This window comes from Chelonoidis abingdonii, chromosome 10 (assembly GCF_003597395.2).
Source record: "Chelonoidis abingdonii isolate Lonesome George chromosome 10, CheloAbing_2.0, whole genome shotgun sequence".
NCBI lineage: Eukaryota > Metazoa > Chordata > Testudines > Testudinidae > Chelonoidis > Chelonoidis abingdonii.
In genome coordinates, this window is record NC_133778.1 from 34,741,247 (window position 1) to 34,761,079 (window position 19,833).

The 19,833-nt window shown below is 43.6% G+C and overlaps 1 protein-coding gene across 1 annotated transcript in view; it reads left to right on the forward strand.

The window, feature by feature from the left end:
* CWC22 (CWC22 spliceosome associated protein) overlaps window positions 1-5,597 on the forward strand; it is a 47,154-nt gene extending 41,557 nt beyond the window's left edge. The window contains exon 20 of the mRNA XM_032783816.2: window positions 2,907-5,597. Coding sequence (XP_032639707.1) covers window positions 2,907-3,502 — 596 coding nt within the window. The 3' untranslated portion in view covers window positions 3,503-5,597. The remainder of the gene's footprint in view (window positions 1-2,906) is intronic.
* The last annotated feature ends 14,236 nt before the right edge of the window (window positions 5,598-19,833 follow it).

The window sequence follows — 19,833 nt, forward strand, 5'->3', positions numbered from 1 at the left end:
ATCCATTAAACTACTTTACTAAGTCTCTTATTTTTTACATTCCAGTAGAGCTATAATAATGAAAAAAGAAACTCTATTAAAAAAACCCAACATATTGTAAAATCTGACTTAAGTTACTCCCTATGGGCTGGTTTTAAACATGTCATCAGAGAAGCACCAGCAAACTCTCTCTCCACATCAGGTTAGGCAGCTGCTGTAAAATTCAGTTATATGATCTAAAATAAAATGTTTTATTTTCTTCTTGGTAGTTGTGATGCTTTCAAAAGGCAATTAAGCAGAGATAGAGCTGGCCAGTGTGACATTGCAGTGTTTAGAGTAAAAAGAAATGAAGGTTGTTTTTTAGCTGTGTTCTTTGTGGTGATTTTCACTCTAGGGGATGTTCAGCACATACTGTTGATGTAATGTTTGTATTTTATTTGCAGCTCATCCTTTAAGCCCTTCTTTTAGTGATCAATCAACATAATGACACTATCCATGATTTTGGAAACGTCTACCATGTCTGTTCATTCCATTGAATATAGGGTGACCAGATGTCTCGATTTTTATAGGGACAGTCCCAATATTCAGGGCTCTTTTTTTATATGGGCTCCTATTACATTCCCACCCCCATCCTGATTTTTCACATTTGCTATCTGGTTACCTTAAATGAATACTAAATAGTTTCTGCATTGACAGATATTAGTAGGTTGGGAAAATTAAATTTGTTTCACAATGGAGATAGACACTAGTCTGTTCGGAAATCTAGATGTTGTTTAAAGCTTTGCTTCTCTGTGAGGTAAATGTAGAACCTGGATACCTATTTTTTGGGTGGGATGCAGAGGAAAAAAACTACCTCTTCTAAGTTAGCAACATAATTTACTTTTTTAGCTGTATTGTCTTTGCTGTCTTTAAGTAGTAATAGCATAAATAAAAACTGCGTAGTGACTGTTAAGATTGCACAGGACATACCTCACCCAAAATCTTAAAAGCATGAAAATAAGGGGGATGTCTCCAGTGTTCCTTGCCACCCTCACGTTGTCTCCAGTGCTGTCAATAACACACTTCAAGCACTCTATAAGATTTTTACTTTCATCTGTAGCAGATACTAAAAGTGCTATATCCTTACTTCTTCAAACTCTCACTCTGATGCAAAGCCTCAGCAATGTAAATGCAGAGTAACAAAATAATATATGCGGTGGAACTGAACTGTTGATACAAGAGCATATGAGGTCACCTAAGATTTTCTGCATGAAAGTGAGAGTTTGATGAACTTGCCCTATCTTGTGCATGGAGGAGCAGCAGGGACTGGGGGAATCACTGGAAAAGCTTCTGGGACTGGTCATTCTCTATGGTAGGCTGAAGCTGGTGCCTGGGGTAATTTGGTGGTTGAAACCTCTGTCAAGGTGCTGTTGCCCACCAGCTGCAACCACTTACATCGTGGAAATGGGTCTCAGAGTATCTCATGTTGCTGCAATACTATCCCATAACTCTGTCATGACTTTCTCCAATATCCCTTCTCTTTCCCTCAGGATAACTTGAGCAGACTACTGCAGGGACCTCAGCCCCTTTTGGACTGAGAGACTTCTGTGGGAGGAGTATGCTTATGGAAGATGGATGATCTAATTAAGGATAGGGAGTTGGGACTCCTCCTGAGTTCTCTTCCCAGTTCTGGGTAGGAAGTGTGATCTAGCATGTTAGAATAGTGAGCTGGGAGTCAGGATTCCTGGATTCTATATCTGTCTCTGTCACTGACTCCGTGTATGAACCTGAGGATCTGTGCGATGGTCCTGCTCTCTCCAGTCACCCTGATAGCTTGCATTGCTCTAACTGTTGTAATAAATCCACGTGCTGTACGTATGGGCACAGTGGGGTCTCCAACAGGAATGGAACCCAGATCTGTCAGCTCCAAAAATGCAAGTCTTCCATGATTCTCCTTCACCTCCCTGTATTGTATGTCATCAAGGCTTTTATCCTCTCTGTGGGTGGCAGCCACATCTGCATAGTTTTGGCTATAACACCGTACTCTTGCTTCTCATATGTTCCTTAGCCATTTAATGCACACAGTAATTTTGTTTAATGATTGGTAAGGTTTCATCAGAACATTCCCATCACACTCATAAACTTAAAATAAGGGAAATATGATTCTAAGGGAAACTAATGGTGACACTTATAATTCTTGAATCAACAGATAGGCAGATCTGAATTCCCTATATTTGAGAAATTACTTTGCCTTAATGCTGAGGTTTCTTGTAAGGTTGTGTTTAGAGTGAGGATTTCATGAAGTTGGAATATGTATTTCTTTTTGTTATCTATTGGAGATGCAAGTGGAAGCTTTCTGTTGGATGGAGTGTGGTATTGACAGCACTTAGGCAATATAAAATGGGAAGGAATGTAGACGACTCCCTTTATTTCCAGGCTTTTAAAATTGTGGGTGGATGCAGTGTGTCCACATGCAACCTTACTGTCACTAAATGAAGTTGTTGTTGTTTTTGTATTAATAAAACAAGTGGATGTATAGGCCAGCAACAAAACCTAGAAAATGAAGAATAAAATATGGGGAAATCTTGGAAGTGATAGCCAGTTTACCAAATTTCTTTTTCCTTAGCTTTCCTTTAGAGAATCTTTTTCATTTTTTTTAAACAAAAAACCTGTTTTAGGCTGCCATTTAAAAATAAGTCATTTCTCTTCAATTAATAGAGCATGGGCAGATTTTCCCAGCATGCTTTGGAGAGACTCACATGAGGGAAAGAGATACAAAACTCTAAGCTCATTATTTTGAACCCTGTGGCAAGATAAGCATTTAATATAAAATTTTGGCAAAACATTTCTCCCAAAACTTTCTATAGAATGTAATATTCTAATTCGGCATAAGTAATGACACTGAATAAATTAAAAACAGTTAACACTCATGTATGCTGTACTTTCAGATGCTGCTGAAGTAAAAAGGAAAAAGATGCAAAAGAAAAATAAAGCACTGGATAAAGTTGCCAGGAAAAAACAAGGGAGTAAAAAGAAACTACTTGAAAAGAAAATAGAAAGGAGACAGCAGGAAGATAGCTATGACGTTGAGAGAAATTCAGAAAGAAATGCTGACAGAAATTTGAGAGATCCAAATAGGAGAGGAGATCTATCTAAATATCCCTATGACAAAGCTGATGCCACTGACAGGAACAGTTACCGAAGTGGAAAGGACAGGTATCGTGAAAGAAATACGGATTTAGAAAATAAACACGGTAATTCCAAAAAGAAGAAAACAGACAGAAGAACTTCGTTTTCTGATAATGAAAAGGACAAACACTGCACTAAAGACAGTGTACATCACAGCAGGAGAAAAGAGAGGTCAAAATCTAGAGAAAGAAACCGTAATAATTCAAGTCCCAGAGAGGAAGAGGAGCAGGAGAATCGATATCGGAATGGTGCAGAGAAATGCCCAGAGAAGTACAGCAGATATTCTGACCAATGTAGAGAATCTAGGAAAAATGAGGACAGACGAAGGGAGAATTCTCCACGTAGGCGAAAATAACACTATGCCACTGAGTTTGAAATAAATGCTTTTCTGTGCAGCTAAAACTGTATATTTTTAACTCTATTACTGAACTTTCTTTTAAAAAAGGAGCTTTTGTACAAAGTGCAAGTTTGTATTTGTAAGGTTCATTGGCCTTCTTAAGGTTTTCAGTACTGAATCTTTTATAATCACTGTATGTGAAGAACCTGTTAAATTTCTTCCTTCGAAGAGGATTTTCATTTGAGAGAGAGAAAAACAGAAGCTTGCTTATATTTTGTGAATAAAATAGTTGAGATCTTGCCAAAATGAATGTTTTTATCAACTTAACTTCAGATGTTTCGTAAATATTGTTTGAGTTATAGTATCTGAAAATGCTACTTTTTAGTTTTGTTTAGTAGTTGACAAGCAGAGCAGTCAGATTATTGTACATATGGACACCCTGCATATTTCATGCTCTTAAGATGCAAACAGACAAAACAAATTAAGGAGTCTCAAGTATGTTTTTATACCAAATGGTAATATGCAAATAACACTTTCAAAAAGCTGAGCTGAAATATTGTAAAATGTTATGCTATGAGTACAGTTTAAAAATCTGAACTGGAACTATGAGTGATGTCTTCCTATTTTGGTGATGTCTTCTCAGTGAACTTCAGATGGTAAGAGGTAAAGCTCAGCTAAGTGTTGAAAATCTTTTTTTCTTCAGTCTTTCTATAAACATATCAGCATAGACCGTGCAGACTGCATAAGTACATAACCAACAGTGGAGACCTGTAGTGCATGTTCTTCAATTTAGATTCGCAGTTAAACTTGGAGGCAGATGTGAGCACAGACCTCTGAGTAATCTGATATAATATAAATTATTGGTTTTTTCTTTAAGACACAAAAAAATTGCACCTGTAAACATCACAGTTTGAAGTTTTAGAAACTTGTTTTTATATTACTTTTTAATCTTTTTACTTCTGGAAGATTTTAGTTTCTTGGACCAGCCTGTCTTAGCTTGCTTATAAAAATATCCCCCACCTAATTATTTTTTTCAACCAGGGCGTTTGATTGAAGGTCATACAGCTCTGATCTCTGTCACTATAACTGATGCCTTAGCAGGACCTTACTCAGTAGGCACGGGGCTATGTGAAGAAGTGGGCTATAGTACAGAAGATGCTCTAAAATTCCTTCCAGAAGTGCCAGCAGGAGAATAATTAAGTTCACAAAATGTTATATCAGACCAGAAAAAGTAGTTGTAGAAACAGTTAGTATAAATCTGACAGACCCAAAATAGCTGAGGCAGTTAGATAAATATATTATTAGTCACCAGAGAAATCAAAATAACCTGGTAAGTATGGCTGGGTAATGAGTAATACCTAAAGAAACAGAGGGTCCTTTGATATAAGGTGTATAAAGAAATAGTGTAGGTATATACAATGGGAGATTTTTGTAAAAGTAACAGTTGAGTCAGTTCTATAGCTTGCCCTCACTGCTATATAAGACTGACTTTTCTCCCTGAACTTTTTTACAGAATGAACTAAAATGCAAATTGCTGTGAATCTGAAAACTTTCATTTTTCAGTATTCACAGTCTCAACTCTTCCTATTTTATTCCCTGTAATGCCTTGAACTAAGAATCCCACTGAAAAGGTTAATTCTGAAAGAATGCTTGTGACAGAAGAATTCCAATTGGTGGTTGTCCATTAATTTTCTTGACATCATCAACTCTCCACAGTATGCTGTTGTCATAATGGCCTTTTCTTGATTATAGTTGTGTTGAACAAGCTTATTTACTACCACACCATATTTTTCCAAATTTTGCAATAACGCTTACTCCACTATGTTAAGGGTCTGCTAACATTCACATTATAAACTCTTTTACGTACTGTGTATCAGTTAATAGAGCCTTGAAAAGGCACTTGAATAAAGGTTAATACATAAAAACAAATTCACTTTTTTTTAAATAACTCTATTTCTGGCATATTTCAAGAAGTGCTAGCATAAATTCTGGTATTGCTATAATTTTTTTGACTTTTTGCTATCAGCAAAATAATTTGCTAGAGTAGCATTAGCTATGGTTGTGGTTACATACAGTCTGTATCTGACATAAAGATGGCTTTTGTAAAGAGAAATTTATTGCTATTTAACATAAATGTGAACATTTTACAGTCTCGCAAAAGATTTTTTTTTTTAAGATGACCCTTTGGCTTCAATTTTGTTCCAGTTTCTTTTTATGGGAGTGTTTTTCATAAATCATTTCTCTCTACTTTTAAAATAAAACAAGCAGCTTTTATTAAACAAAAAGGTGTTCCCATTTTGTGGATGAGTGCAGTTGGTTCACAGGAGAGATGGAGCGTAACTCATGTGTCAGCTCTTTGGTGTCACCATTTTGTTGCTGACCATGAATCAAAGATGGCTATTTCCATTTCACTAGATAAGAAATTGCATTAACTGCAGCTTTAAGCAAGATACCAATCTTACTGTTAAAAATTCAGCCCTTATTTCACTATTGGGAAGTTAATACTGTTAAAAACAATAAAACCACCAATACATGTCTGTTCCAATATAATATTTTACCAAGTGATTGCTGCACCAAGCCCATAACTTCTGGTTGAGTTTGAGCAGATTTTTTAGAAAAACATCAAGTCTTGCTTTAAAGACTTCAGGCAACAGAGAGAATATACCACTCATGTCCCTAAGTAAGTTGTTCCAGTGGTTAATTATGGTGACTTAAAATGTGCCCCTTTCTTGTAATCTGTATTAGTTTAGCTTCAGCTTCCATTGAATAGATTGAGCTTTTTTACTTTCTTACAGTATGGCTGGTTTTCCAGACCTTGAAGCAGAGTGGGACGAAAACTTATTAATACATTACAATGCATGGAGAGAGAGGAACAATATGGACATTTTTGCCAAGTACTTTTTTGCCAATAAGGTAGTGTAAGAGATGTATTTAGTGCTTCACTTGTTAGGCAAAAGAGCCCAGATCCATAATTGTACTTAGGCACCGAACTCCCAGTTTTAGGGTCTACTGTGATCGATAAAACTGTCAAACCCTTTAGATGCCTAAACTAACTCAGGGTCTAAATTTTTGAGGTAAAAGTTTCTTCAGCACCTAAGTTTTCTGCCTGTAGGCATGTAAACTGCTGTTCTGCTTTAGGTATTTGGGCATATATCTCTTGCTGAAGCCCAGAGTGATCCAGGAACCTGGGGAATATAGGGGTTTGTCCACCTACTTACATATGGGCCCTCATCAGAGGCTGCTTACTGCTTTGGGTCTCATTCAAAATGTGGCTGGTGGTGGGGCCTACCTTATAAATTTTAGCCCGTGGTTAGAGCACTCAGCTGTGATATGAGATGCAGGTTTGATTACCCTTTCGAACAGAAAGAGAGAGAGGATTTGAATAGGTGTCTCCCACCTCTCAGGAGCCTCAGTCTCCCATTGAAGTTGTTCCACTGTGTACAAAAAATGAGAATAATTGCACCAGAGGAAGAGAGACTAGTCCAGTAGTTAGGGCACCCACAGAGGTGGGAGTCCCTGAACTCCAAGGACTCTATCCAAAGAGGAATACCATCAACAGGAGAGACTGAGAGCCCAACATCAGAGTATCCCATAGCTTAGTGGTTAGAGCACCGTAGTAAGAGGTGGAGACCCCTGTTCAAATCCTTCCTCCCCCTGCTCCCCAAGCAGAGGGGGGAATTGAACTGGGTTTTCCCACATCCTAAGTGAGTGCTCTAACTGGGACAAAAAATAAAGTGGCGATCCTCCCAGTCACCCCCGCTTTGTATGGAGTGAATCAGGCATCCAACTGATACTCACAGGACAGAATGTAGGCGCCTAAGCTGCCTGACTCCAGGAGACAGGTTTCCAGTTGTGGGTCACTAGCAGAGAGAGGCTATTAGGTGCCTCCCTACAGCCCAGATTTTGGCACCCATCTTCTTCATGGGTGAGACAGGGCTGAGGATTCACTCCTTTTATCAAGGTCTCCCATTGGCTAGCTTTGGCGGCCCCCGATCTAGTATGCTGGCTTTTGTGGATCACACTAAGGCATCTGTCCCTTCCCATTCATTGTTTAGGGAGCCAAGGGGCCTAACTCAGGTTTTGTGGACAGGGCCAGATTTACTCTCCTGTGGGCCCGGGGCTATTAAATTTTGTGGGGCCTCTGGGAGGATTGAGTGCGGGAGTAGACTCAGGGCTGGGGCAGGGGATTGGGGTGCAGGAGGTGGTGCAGCTCCAGCTGTGGCGGTGGGGCCAGGGTTGTGCATTAATCCAGCCCTGTTAGTGGCTCACAGTTATTCTTGTGATTTTCTGTGGGCTTAGAAGTTCCAGGCCTAAATTCAAAATAATGATCATTTACAGAAGTGTTTGTTTATGCATTTAACTGTAACTATTACACCCTATGTAATAGTACAATAGTTCTGGTTCTTTGTCAGGGAACCTGAAATGCCTATGTTAATAAAACTTGTGTTCAGTGTATAATTTCAGATCACCTTACACAGGTTATGATGATTTCTGGCTATGCATCAGGATTTATTCAAATGATATAATAATAGTGATAACTGGGTGATGTGCAAGATACAAAAAGAATAGCAAAGGTCAATCAAACATTTAAATATTCAATGATATACACTGATTTACTTGTATTGCAGTATCACTAAAGCCAGTGGTCTGTGTTCGTGGGCCAGTTTTCTAGCTCAGATCCAGCCAGTATTGGTTCTTTGCTTAACTGTAAACAAAGGAGCTGTTCATTTTCAGAACAATGACATTTGTTTAGCAAGGCCTTGCTCAGGTGAGCATCCATCTGCCAATTTGATTCACATGCTGATTGGGTCGGCCCACTTTCAGCTTGAGCTAATGTGTGCGAATTTCTTTGTTTAGGCACTGTCACAGTTGGTGCCTGTTTTCCTCCATGTTCTGTCTCCAGCAGAGCTTCTGCTCTCTCATTTTGCATTCTCTTTTTATGTCCTTATTAATCCTAAATATTTCAGTTCAGAAAGGAGATCCTCTCAAAATGCATAAATCCAAATGAGACTCTGCCTCTCCACAAGTCGAACAGGATCACCCCATAGTGTGAACATTCCAATAGCAGGATGGGTCACAAATAATAAAAATTCCAGAAGGACAAACACAGCAAGAAACAGGCTGTTCTTCTGGCCTATGTCACAACACTTACACAGGCCACTGAGAGCTGAAACAGGTAATAACATCTAGGCTATCGTGCTGCTCTGATCACATCTAACAAACGGGATATCAGAACACTGATGGCTTTCTTGGGGTTTATTATTATTATTATTATTATTTGTAAATGATGATTCTTGTGCCTATTTTCTCTTGATTCTCCTATGCTCCATAGTGGGGAGACAGCATCTGGTCTAACAATAACTTTGGCTGCTTAGTGGAACTCAGTACAGTAATCAATAAGCCACCAACTAGAGGAAAGTACGGAAACCCAAATGGCAGAAGAAAGAGAAGTTATTCTGGAGTTTCTTCAACCACTGCTAACTTGATTTGGAGATACAAACAACAGTTTCAATTCTTCCAAATATATGTGTTGTGGCAGCAGCAACTTATCCATTCAGAGAACCATGGGTAAGTCAATAGTATTTGCCTAGCTTTCCAAATACCCATGAAATGTCAGCCCAATCTTGGCCTTAGTGTGAGACTTGGGTATTTTGTTTCCCCCACCCCCATCATTGAGCCTGAGAGGATCTAGGGCCAATATAATTTGTCTTCACTCCTCAGATCTCTCAATTTACCCTTCTTTCTATCGAGCCAAAGAAAACATATTTTTGTGGAAACAATGCACAACTTCTTATCCAGGCTCATTCCCCAATTCTTGTTATGGAATGGAACATAGACATCATGGAGTATTTGGAGTGATATTAAGATGCAGTGGAGTCTTAACTACTATGGATTTCTCCACTTTCAACGGACACATCAGAATGATGTGTGTCTTTTTTCTCATTCAGGAGCTCTACTCCCAAGATTACCTGTATACAGCCCTGGATGCCTACTTGTATATGCCTATTCAAAGATCCCATCAGGCTTTGCAAGAAGGTCTTCTGCATGGTTTGTCAAAATTAGGAGGCATGCTGAATGTTGGCTCTGAATGATCCTTCATGCTATTTAATACATGGTCATTAATTATTTTTACACATGCCTGGATCAGGGCTGATAATCTTTATACATCAAAGCACAGAATACTTGGATAAGACTGCAGGACTGAGTCTCACCCAGATGGTTTTGAATGGGCATGAACCAAGAGGATCAGGTAGAAGGAGCTGACCATCTCTTTTGTATCTGAACTTATATGCAGTAAGTTACCTTCCAAAAATGGTTGTAATTGAATGTTTTGTCCCAGAATAGTATATGAGTTCAACACTGATTTGGAGATACAAACAACAGTTTCAATTCTTCCAAATATATTTGTTGTGGCAGCAGCAACTTATCCATTCAGAGAACCATGGGTAAGTCAATGGTATTTGCCTAGCTTTCCAAATACCCATGAAATCTCAGTCCAATCTTGGCCTTAGTGTGGGACTTGGGTATTTTGTTTCCCCCACCCCCATCTTTACTCCAAAAGCCCGTGCTGAATTTCTCCCATTGCGCACTGTGGTGACAGTAGAGGGGCCTCAGTTTAAAGTACCCAATCAATTCAATGTTCATACAAATGATAGTTCTTCCTGGATCGTCTCTGGAATTCATGGCTACCATGACGACCACTGTTCTGCCCTCTAAACATAATTTTTGTCACTGTTTTGGGTAAATCTGCCTTGTTAGCACTGTTATTGATCCCCATCTTCAAGTCTGAAAACCATGGTTGAAATACTGGGACACTTCCATTCCATTTAGGCTATCATACTGTGCAAATCAAGGTATCAGAGTACTTAACTGACTGGTAATTTAGGCCCATACTTTAGACTTCATTAAAAAATAATTAAAAACCCTAATATATATATCAATATTTTTTTAATTTTAGTCAGACCTCTTTAGGTTAATATTGAAGTAATTCCTGTACTGTTTGAACAACAAACATTGCAGCACTGTGCTATTGCATGGAAAAGTGAAATTGACTAGAGGGCTTTTCTTGTTCCAGTCCAAGCTCAATAAATTGCGCAAATAGAAAAACAAGGTGGATGAGGTAGTATCTTTTATTGGGCCAGCTTCTGTTGGTGAGAGAGGGAAGCTTTTATGCCACACAGCTCTTCAAGTCAGGTCTGTGTGACTCAAAAGCTTGTCTCTTTCACTAACAGAAGTTGGTCCAATAAAATATATTACCTCATCCACCTTGTCTTTCTAATATCTTGGGACTTGCACAGCTATAACTACACTGCATTGCATAAAATAAACACACAGCATACGTATTTCAGAGTAAATTGGATTTTGAAAAGTGTCTCTTGCAACAAAGAATTGTTAATATTACAGGTAAGGAGATCTACATGCCAAAGCGTGATTTTGAACCTGAAAGTGTCCTATTTAATTCATTTTGGATTTTGAGAATGATCCCTGTCTCAACATTTGAATGCAATGAACCTTCTAAAATAGTTAATTATACATCTGACCCCCATCACCAAAACAAAACAAAACAAAAATGTTGGTTAGGGTGGAGTATTTTTTCATAACTCCAAAAAAGATGTAAGCGCATCCCTATCAATAAGTTTCCTTGTGCACCTTTATAAATATAAAGGAAGGCAACAGTTTGAACTTTATTTACAACTCTCAAACTGATACATTTTCTTAGAACAGAAAAAGATTTGAAACCATAATGCGTCAAAGAATTTTAAAGCATAAATCTGATATAAGCTATTTAGTGGTGGTGTATCATCAGTAAAGGTAACTGACTCCTGTTATTGTCTAGTAACTTACAGAAAACAGGGAAACTTTCCCGTCTATGTATTTTCAATCACTATAGTTTTCCTTTTGGAGGATTAAGTTAACTAGGATTTTTTTAAATATATTCTTAATAGCTAATAATTACTTTTGATTACCATAATGCTTTTGAATTGGAAATATAAACTAACTCTAGATTAAATAAATGCTTTGGACTGTTCACTAGGTTGAAAGTGACATGACCAATTTATTCCTTTGTGAACTAGAAAAGTTAAAGTAACTTTCTAGGTATTCTGTCTTTTATTTAGTTTTCTTTTATATATTTTCCCTAAGTGAGTCTATAATTTGGCAGTGAGTAGAGTCAGGGAATTTATTTTCCTGTTTGCTCCTTATGACTATCATCATGCATTTTCTACAAACTGCTAAAAAACCCAACCAATTGAACCCTTGGTATGCATTGGTAAAACCTGTTTCTCAAAGGCTAAAATAACTGAAGCCATCCTTACACTGAGTACTTCTCTGCTCCCTGGAGCTAAGATCAAAGCATCGTGTCTGTTCTTATCAGTTTAGTTTCTTCAAATTTCCGAATCAGGTCAGCCGTCCTGAAGATTGAATCTCCTGCAGCTATTTTTGAAAAAATTGATGCTGCCCTACAGATCTATGCTTCTGTTGAAGCTGATTTGCAAATAGATACTGCTGATCTGCATATACACTGCACTGCTGAAACCTTAAAAGAAGTTTCTCTCTCTTCTTGTCTTTTAGCTACATCCTCATCAACTGCTGCTCTTCCTGTGTGCTCCACATCCCAGAAAACCCAACGGAACCCTGGCTCAAAGACCCGAACCACCAGCAAGGATGAAAACATCAGAAGCTGGCAGAAAAAACCCCCAGCAGGCCCCTCTCCAGGAAGATTGAGCAGCGGAAGGCCAGCTCTTCAGGACCTCACATCCAGGAGCAAGAACATCTCTACAGCTCCTCAGGAGAAGGACCCCAGAAGATCCCTACCTGCTTCCCAGGTCCAAGATGCTGAACACCGCCCTGCTGCTCCCAAGACAGACGACACTGGAGGAGCCCCCACAAGGGTCCAGGACCAGAATGCTGATGGATGCCTTGCCGAGAAGGATCCCACCAGCGGAGCACCCCTGAGGATCCAGGACCAGGATACTGATGGGCGCCCCACCGAGAAGGATGCTGCTGGAGGAGCCCCCCCAGTGACTGAGGACCAGGATGCTGATGGCCTCCTTGCCAGAAAGGATGCCGCTGGAGGAGCCCCCCCAGATGACCAAAGACTGGAATGCTGATCGCCGCCCTGCCAGGAAAGATGCCGCCAGAGGAGCCCCCCCCACAACTGAGGACCAGGATGCTGATCGCCGCCCCGCCGGGAAGGACGCTGTCAGAAGAGCTCTCCAGACGACTCAGAACCAGGATGCTGAGTGCTGCCCCGCCGGGAAGGACGCCACCGGAGGAGCCCCCCAGATGACTGAGGACCAAGATGCTGATTGCCGCCCTGCTGGGAAGGATGCCACTGGAGGAGCCCCCCAAACGACCCAGGACCAGAATGCTGAGCGCCACTCCACCAGGAAGGATGCCGCCGGAGAAGCCCTCCAGATGACCCAGGACTGGGATGCCGAGCGCTGCTCTGCTGTTCCAGAAAGGGATGCTCCAGAAGGAACAACCTCCTCAACCCGAGACTGAAAATTCTTACCACCCGCCTGTCCGGAGGAGGGCCGCTCGAAGGGGAATGGACTCCAGAGCCCTGGATTCGAGTGCCACGTGCTGTCCTTCCGGGCAAAGAGACATCGTGGCCAGTGACTTCAGCACACGCCCAGGAGCGACTTCATCTCAAGCTTCTCCACCAGACCCAGAGGAATCACCTGGTGAGTCTGCAGGCACAACAGGAGTCCACCCCACAGAGGGCGAGGCAGGGGACAACGACCACATCTACCTCCAGTACTCGCTCCCTACAGGCCTTCTCCTCTGCCCCTTCTGCCTCCCCGTCCACGGAGTCCAGACCCTCAGGGCCTTCAGCAAGCATGTTTGCAAGACCTACAACAAACGGATTGCTTTCCAGTGTAGCCGCTGCAATGCCCCCTTCGAGACCCAAAAGAAATGCAAGTCCCATAACGCCACATGAAAGGGACCCCTCACGATCACGAAGGCAAACCCTGCTGACGTCCTGCGGGCTCCAACCCCGACCCCCACTGATAGTCCGGCTTCAGCACCCCAATCAGCAGCCCCACCGCCATGGCAGGCGAGGGGGATCCAACTGCTAATGGAGGAAAGCGCAACCCCCACCTCGAGGACCGATGATGCCACCAAAAGGACCAGCCCTATCTCCAGAATCCCCACGCTGGACCCTGCTGTGAAGGGGATCACTGCCACCTCCCAGGTCAACAACCTCACCAGACACCTCAGCGACCTTATACAAAACATCCAGCATGACACAACCACGAGACGGTGCAGTGCTCCTCCACAGGCAACCTCATGTCTCCCTGCCATAGGAGCAACTAACATCGCACCCCAGGCCACACGGCGGGACCCAGCTGACGGAGGAGCCTCCCGCAGCCCCCGGTTCCCACAGCTGGACCCCGCCCCCGGGAGACCCAACACCCTCTCCAAGGTTACCCAGTGAGCCTCTAACTGCCAAAAAACCCATGCCCCACCGAGGATCCCTCACCCAGATACCACCTGCAGACAGCCGGATACCACCTGCAGAAGATCTCGAACCATCCCCAGTGCTTCCAAACAGAGCCACGCCCCCACAAAGCCCAGCACCGGTGCTTCCAGAAGCCCACTCACTCCCAGAAGATCCAGCGCTGGCTCGGAGACACCGAGAGCAGCCCCCCTCCCCCCCACCACATCAGGACCCCTGCCTCAGGACCCACCTGAACACCGCTCCCTAGGTCGAGGATCAAGAAGGCCAGCACCTGAACCCGTGGAGATATCGCAGCAGGAGGAACAACGGCCACGAGCAAGGGTCGCCACACCATGACAATCAGCCTGGGTGGGAGAACTGGCAAAGGCTGAGGACTTTGAGATCTTCAACAGCCTGACGGACAGTCTGGCTGCAGAACTCTCTGCGGAAATTGCTGACAGAAGGAGGGAACCCCAGGAGACCTCACAGGCCATGCGCAGATTCCCCGCGCTGGGCCGTAACAACACCGCCAGCGAAGGCAAGAGAGGAACGTCAGTCGCCGCTACGATCCGGGGGCTGCATCCCATATACAGAAACTCTACAGACTGAACCGGCCGAAAGCCATGAGGGAGATCCTCGACAGGACCTCCTCATACTGTGCCATCCAGCCCGAGAGACTCCACTCCTACTTCAAGGACGTGTTCGATAACGAGGCCCAGACCGACTTGCGATGCCCGGAATGCCTTCTCCTGCTACCCCGGATCGACCTCATGGAAGATCTGGAGCGAGATTTCTCCCCCCAGGAGGTGCAGGCGAGGCTGACAAGGACCAAAAACACCGCCCCTGGAAAAGATGGCATCCGCTACAACCTGCTGAGGAAGAGAGGTTGCTTGGTGCTTGCTGCTATCTTCACCAAATGCAAGCAGTTCCATCACATTCCTCGCTCCTGGAAAAAGTCCATGACTGTCCTCATTCACAAAAAAGGGGACCGAGACAACCCCGGTAACTGGAGGCCCATCTCCCTCTTCTCCACCATCTACAAGCTGTACGCCAGCTGCCTCGCGGCAAGGATCACGGAGTGGTCAGTTTGCGGGGGTGCTGTCAATTCAGTCCAGAAGGGCTTCATGTCCTCCGAGCGATGCTACGAGCATGACTTCCTCCTTCAGATGGCTATCCAGGAGGCCAGGAGGTCCAAGAGGCAGTGCGTCGTAGCATGGCTCGACCTGACCAACGCCTTCGGGTCCATACCCCACCACCACATCTTCGCCACCCTGGGAGAGTTCGGCATGCCGGCTACCTTCATCCAGATCGTCCAGGACCTCTACAAGGACTGCACCACCACCATCCCGTGCCATGGACAGAGAGACGGATGCCATTCCCATCCACCATGGCGTGAAATAAGGATGCCTCCTCAGTCCCATCATTTTCAACCTGGCCATGGAACCGCTCATCTGAGCCATCTCCAATGGCCTGGCTGGCTTCGACCTGCATGGCAAGAAAATCAACATTCTGGCCTACGCGGACGATCTGGCCCTGGTTGCTGACAGCTCGGAAAGCCTCCAGCAAATGCTCAACGTCACCAGCCAAGCCGCCAAGTGGATGGGCCTGTGTTACAACCCCAAAAAATGCGCCTCCCTCCACGTCGACAGTAGCACCAGGGCGCTGGTCTGGCCTTCGCGGTTCCTTATCCAGGGCGAGTCCATGGCCTCCCTTCAAGAGGGAGAGATATGCCAACACCTCGGCATACCCACAGGAGTCCGCGTCCGGCAGACCCCTGAAGACACCATAGCAGAGATTCTGCGAGACGTGGCCCAAATCCATTCCTCCCTGCTCGCCTCCTGGCAAAAGATCAACGCCCTCAACACGTTCCTGATCCCCCGCATCTCCTTTGTCCTCAGGGGATCGGCCGTGGCCAAGGTGTCCCTGAACAAGGCCGACAGCACCATCAGACAGCTGGTGAAGAAATGGCTCCACCTTCCCCAAAGGGCATGCATGGACATCACCTACATTTCCCACAGACAGGGCGGTGCCAACGTACCTCGGATGGGTGACCTGTGTGACGTGGTGGTGATGCCCATGCCTTCCTCCTCCTGACGTGCCCGGACCCAACAGTGAGGAGCATCGCACAGGAGTCCGTAGAGTGTGTGGTCAGGAAACGCATCACCAGGGCCCCCTCCGAGCGGGACGTTGCCACTTACCTCAGCGGCTCCCTGGAGGCTGAGTTCGGGAGAGAAGAGAGAGACCTATCCTCTCTCTGGACCCGCGCCCGCAATGCCTCAAGACGCCTGAGTAAGAGGATCGGCTGCTGCTGGAAGTGGTGCGAGGAACGCCGGGAGCTGGGAATACTGGTGCCATGCGTAAAGACCCCGGACCACACCATCATCACCCCGACCCGCAGAGCCATGCTAGAAAGGTCTCTGAAAGATGCCATCCACTACCACTACGCCGAGAACCTCAAGCGGAAGCCGGACCAGGGCAAGATGTTCTAGGTGTCCAGCAAGTGGGACGCCAGTAACCACTTCCTCCACGGGGGCAGCTTCACCAGGTTCGCCGACTGGCGGTTTATTCACAGGGCCCGACTCAACTGTGCTCCCCTCAACAGAGCCATCCGCCACAGCAGCCGGGACAAGCACTGCAAGGAAATGCGGCTACGTGAACGAGACCCTGCCACATGTCCTGTGTGGATGCAAGCAGCACTCCAGAGCCTGGCAGCACTGCCACAACGCCATCCAGAACTGACTAGTGAAAGCCATCCCACCGTCCCTGAAGAAGATCACCGTTGACTCTGCCATCCCCAGGACAGACAGCCGACCGTGACCCGACATCGTCGTGATGGACACAGAAAAGAAGAAGGTCCTCCTGGTAGACATCACGGTGCCTTTCGAAAACCGGTCCCCTGCCTTCCACAAGGCCCGAGCACGGAAGGAGTCGAAGTGTGCCTCGCTGGCTGAGACCCTGAGAGCCAGGGCTATGAAGTCCAGGTACACACCCTGATTGTGGGAGCCCTCGGCTCATGGGACCCCCGCAACGAGCCGGTTCTGAGAGCATGTGGGATCGGTTGACGCTATGCCCGGCTCATGAGACAGCTCGTGGTGTCCGACACCATCAGGTGGTCCAGAGACATTTATATCAAACACATCACTGGACACCGCCAATACCACACTGAGTAATTGAGACAGTCGACCAGGAAAATAACTCACTTCTGTCCCTGAGCGACCAAGGGATGCACCCCACCCATGTACCTATCTGCTCCACCAATACTGACTTGGACTCCTTATTCATTCCATGGGTGGCAAACCCGAGCTTACTTATTCACTGACACTTTAAAAACTCTTGCACCCCATATGACGGTTATGCGATATGTATGTATTTTTTCATCCTTGCAAACGATATCTATAACCCCCCCATAACTTAAGCCTGACCCCAGATGTACAGTACCTTCCCTCTCAACCTGTGTATATTTCATTTCAAACATTTATTTTAATAAAATTTTTACTTCCTGAATGATCTCATTGTGAGTCATTGCAATGAAATCAGAGAAAGGTACTTTTTCAATCCTAGTTAAGAGAACCAGAATCTGGTCTTCAACTTTTTGGGCAATAGAACCTTTACTGTTTTTCCTAAAACATGGTTTAATTTAAAAAATATCTGCCTACTTTTAAGACCCATGGTAAGCTTTTTTCCTTGCCCCACATAGCTGGAAATGTGCACGGCCTCCCTCTCTGCCTTGGAGCCTGATTCAAATCTCACTAACCTTAATTGAAGTCTCCCATTGAGTTAAATGGGAGCTGGATCAGGCCTTTGATCTGTGTGGTTATGGCCACTTTGCTAGTCCTGCCTCTCTTATATTTGGGTTGTTCAGCATTCGCACTCTCATTAGACTGTTGCTCCTGCTCAGTTATAGTTTATTCTGTCATTTTAGTGACCTATTTTTAGAGCTACTGTTTTGTTCTTTCTCTGCCACATGCAGTGTGCTAACCATTCAAAAGATGGGGAAGAAAAACATATACCAAAAATACACTTGCAAAATACATCCTGAAAAGTATATTCTTCTTCAAGTAGATGCAGCCATGTATTCCACCTAGGTGTGTGCACACCCAGCAAAACACATGCTGAAAAGTATATATTAAGAATGGCTTGGATAAGGGAGAGTTGGCCTATAGTGCCATACTTCCCAACCACCACACCCACTTTAGTTGGGTTACAAGACACTAAGAAGCTTTAATAGGGCTCATAGGCTTTGTCTACACATTGCAGTGCCTTTTAGATGCCCTGCTACCTGATGGTATTCACAACCCCAGTTAGGTGCACTGGCTTGCTGTGCAGTGCACGTGGAGAGTTTAGATAACTGAAAAAGGGATTCGTAGACAGTGGATAGAGCAGCCTGCTAAGATGGGTTCAGATCCCCATTCTGCCTGATGTGGAGCAGAGATTTTCATTCAGGTCTTCCACCTCCCAAGCAAGCAACCAATGTGGCAGGCACAATGGCTCCAATCCTGCAATTTGTTCAATATGAGCATACTCCATAGAGCATTGTTCACATCGGTGGCGTTTCACTGGACTCAGGGTCTGGCCTGAAACAAGCTACAGGATTAGGGCCTTAGTCTACAAAAAGGAAGAGCCAAGTCAGTGGTGGTATAATAGGCTTCTGATTTTCTGCTTCGTTTCCATCTGTGTTCATTTGAATATTGGCTGAGTTTTGTTAAATAGTCTGGTTTTATGCTTTCCCCACTTCTTTCAGTGAGGCCTCGTTTATACCCCAAAGTTACACCGGTTTAACTAACCTGATTTAAAATCAAGTGAGTTATGTAAATATACCTAAAGTAACTGAAATCTTTTAGACTGATGTAGTTTAACTTGCACTGGTTTAACTAGATCAATTTAGTTAAACTATAGCCACTTTTCTTGTACGGACAAAGGCCTAAAAACATTGGGCAAAGTTTACACCAAAGATTAATTTATCCTTTTGTTTTGCAATGTGGATCTTCCATCTCTGTTTTTTCATATTTTAGTTCCTTTTACATACATATTTTATTCAGTTGTCATTCTCTTTGTATCTGATAATTTACGGTTAGGTGTTCGTGTGCTTTAAGGCAGTTTATTAGACCAGATTTTTTTTTAAATATTTATTTCATTTATATACCAGCTTTTCTGTGGTGCTCATCATCACCGTGGTCTCTCAACACCTCAAACATAAATTTTTCTCCCAACACTTAGGCAGTACAATATATTCATATTCTTACTATTGGGATATCGAGTAGCAAAACAAAAAATATGTACATGGTAGATAAGAGAATGTGTTTTGTGATGTATGATATAATACATGTGCCTTCGAAGTGGAAAATTACACATTTTTATAAAGATTGAGCAATGTACTATAAAGATGGAATAATAGATATCTGCACTGGGATGGCTGTGTTTTGGTGTTGCCATCTGACATTTTTACTTGTGCAATTTTGTAACTCACTGGCCAGGAATAATTTAGAGTTAACATGAATTGAAAATGTGTACACATCAAGATGAGACTCTGCGTCTGTATGCTAGTGGAGGATGGGTGCCACGCTCTGTGGTCTGCGTTACTTTGATTACAAATGTGCTGGGAGTTAATGATTGGTTTTAGCGCACAGGACAGAAAACCATAACTTGAGGTCTACTTTCTTTTTGCTGGATATGTAATCAAAAACCTTCTCTACTTCACACTATTTATAGGAAGGCTTATTTCCATAATTGCAGTCACTGTACTGTCTATGGAAAATATAATACAAAGACAAACATTTTAATGTCCTGTAAGTTGTATTCCAATTCAAACAGAGTAGTTTTCAAGGTCAGTTGAATGATGGTAGTCACCAATCTGTGAAATTATCAATCTGAGTGACACATTTAATTTACACTTTAACTCTGGCCT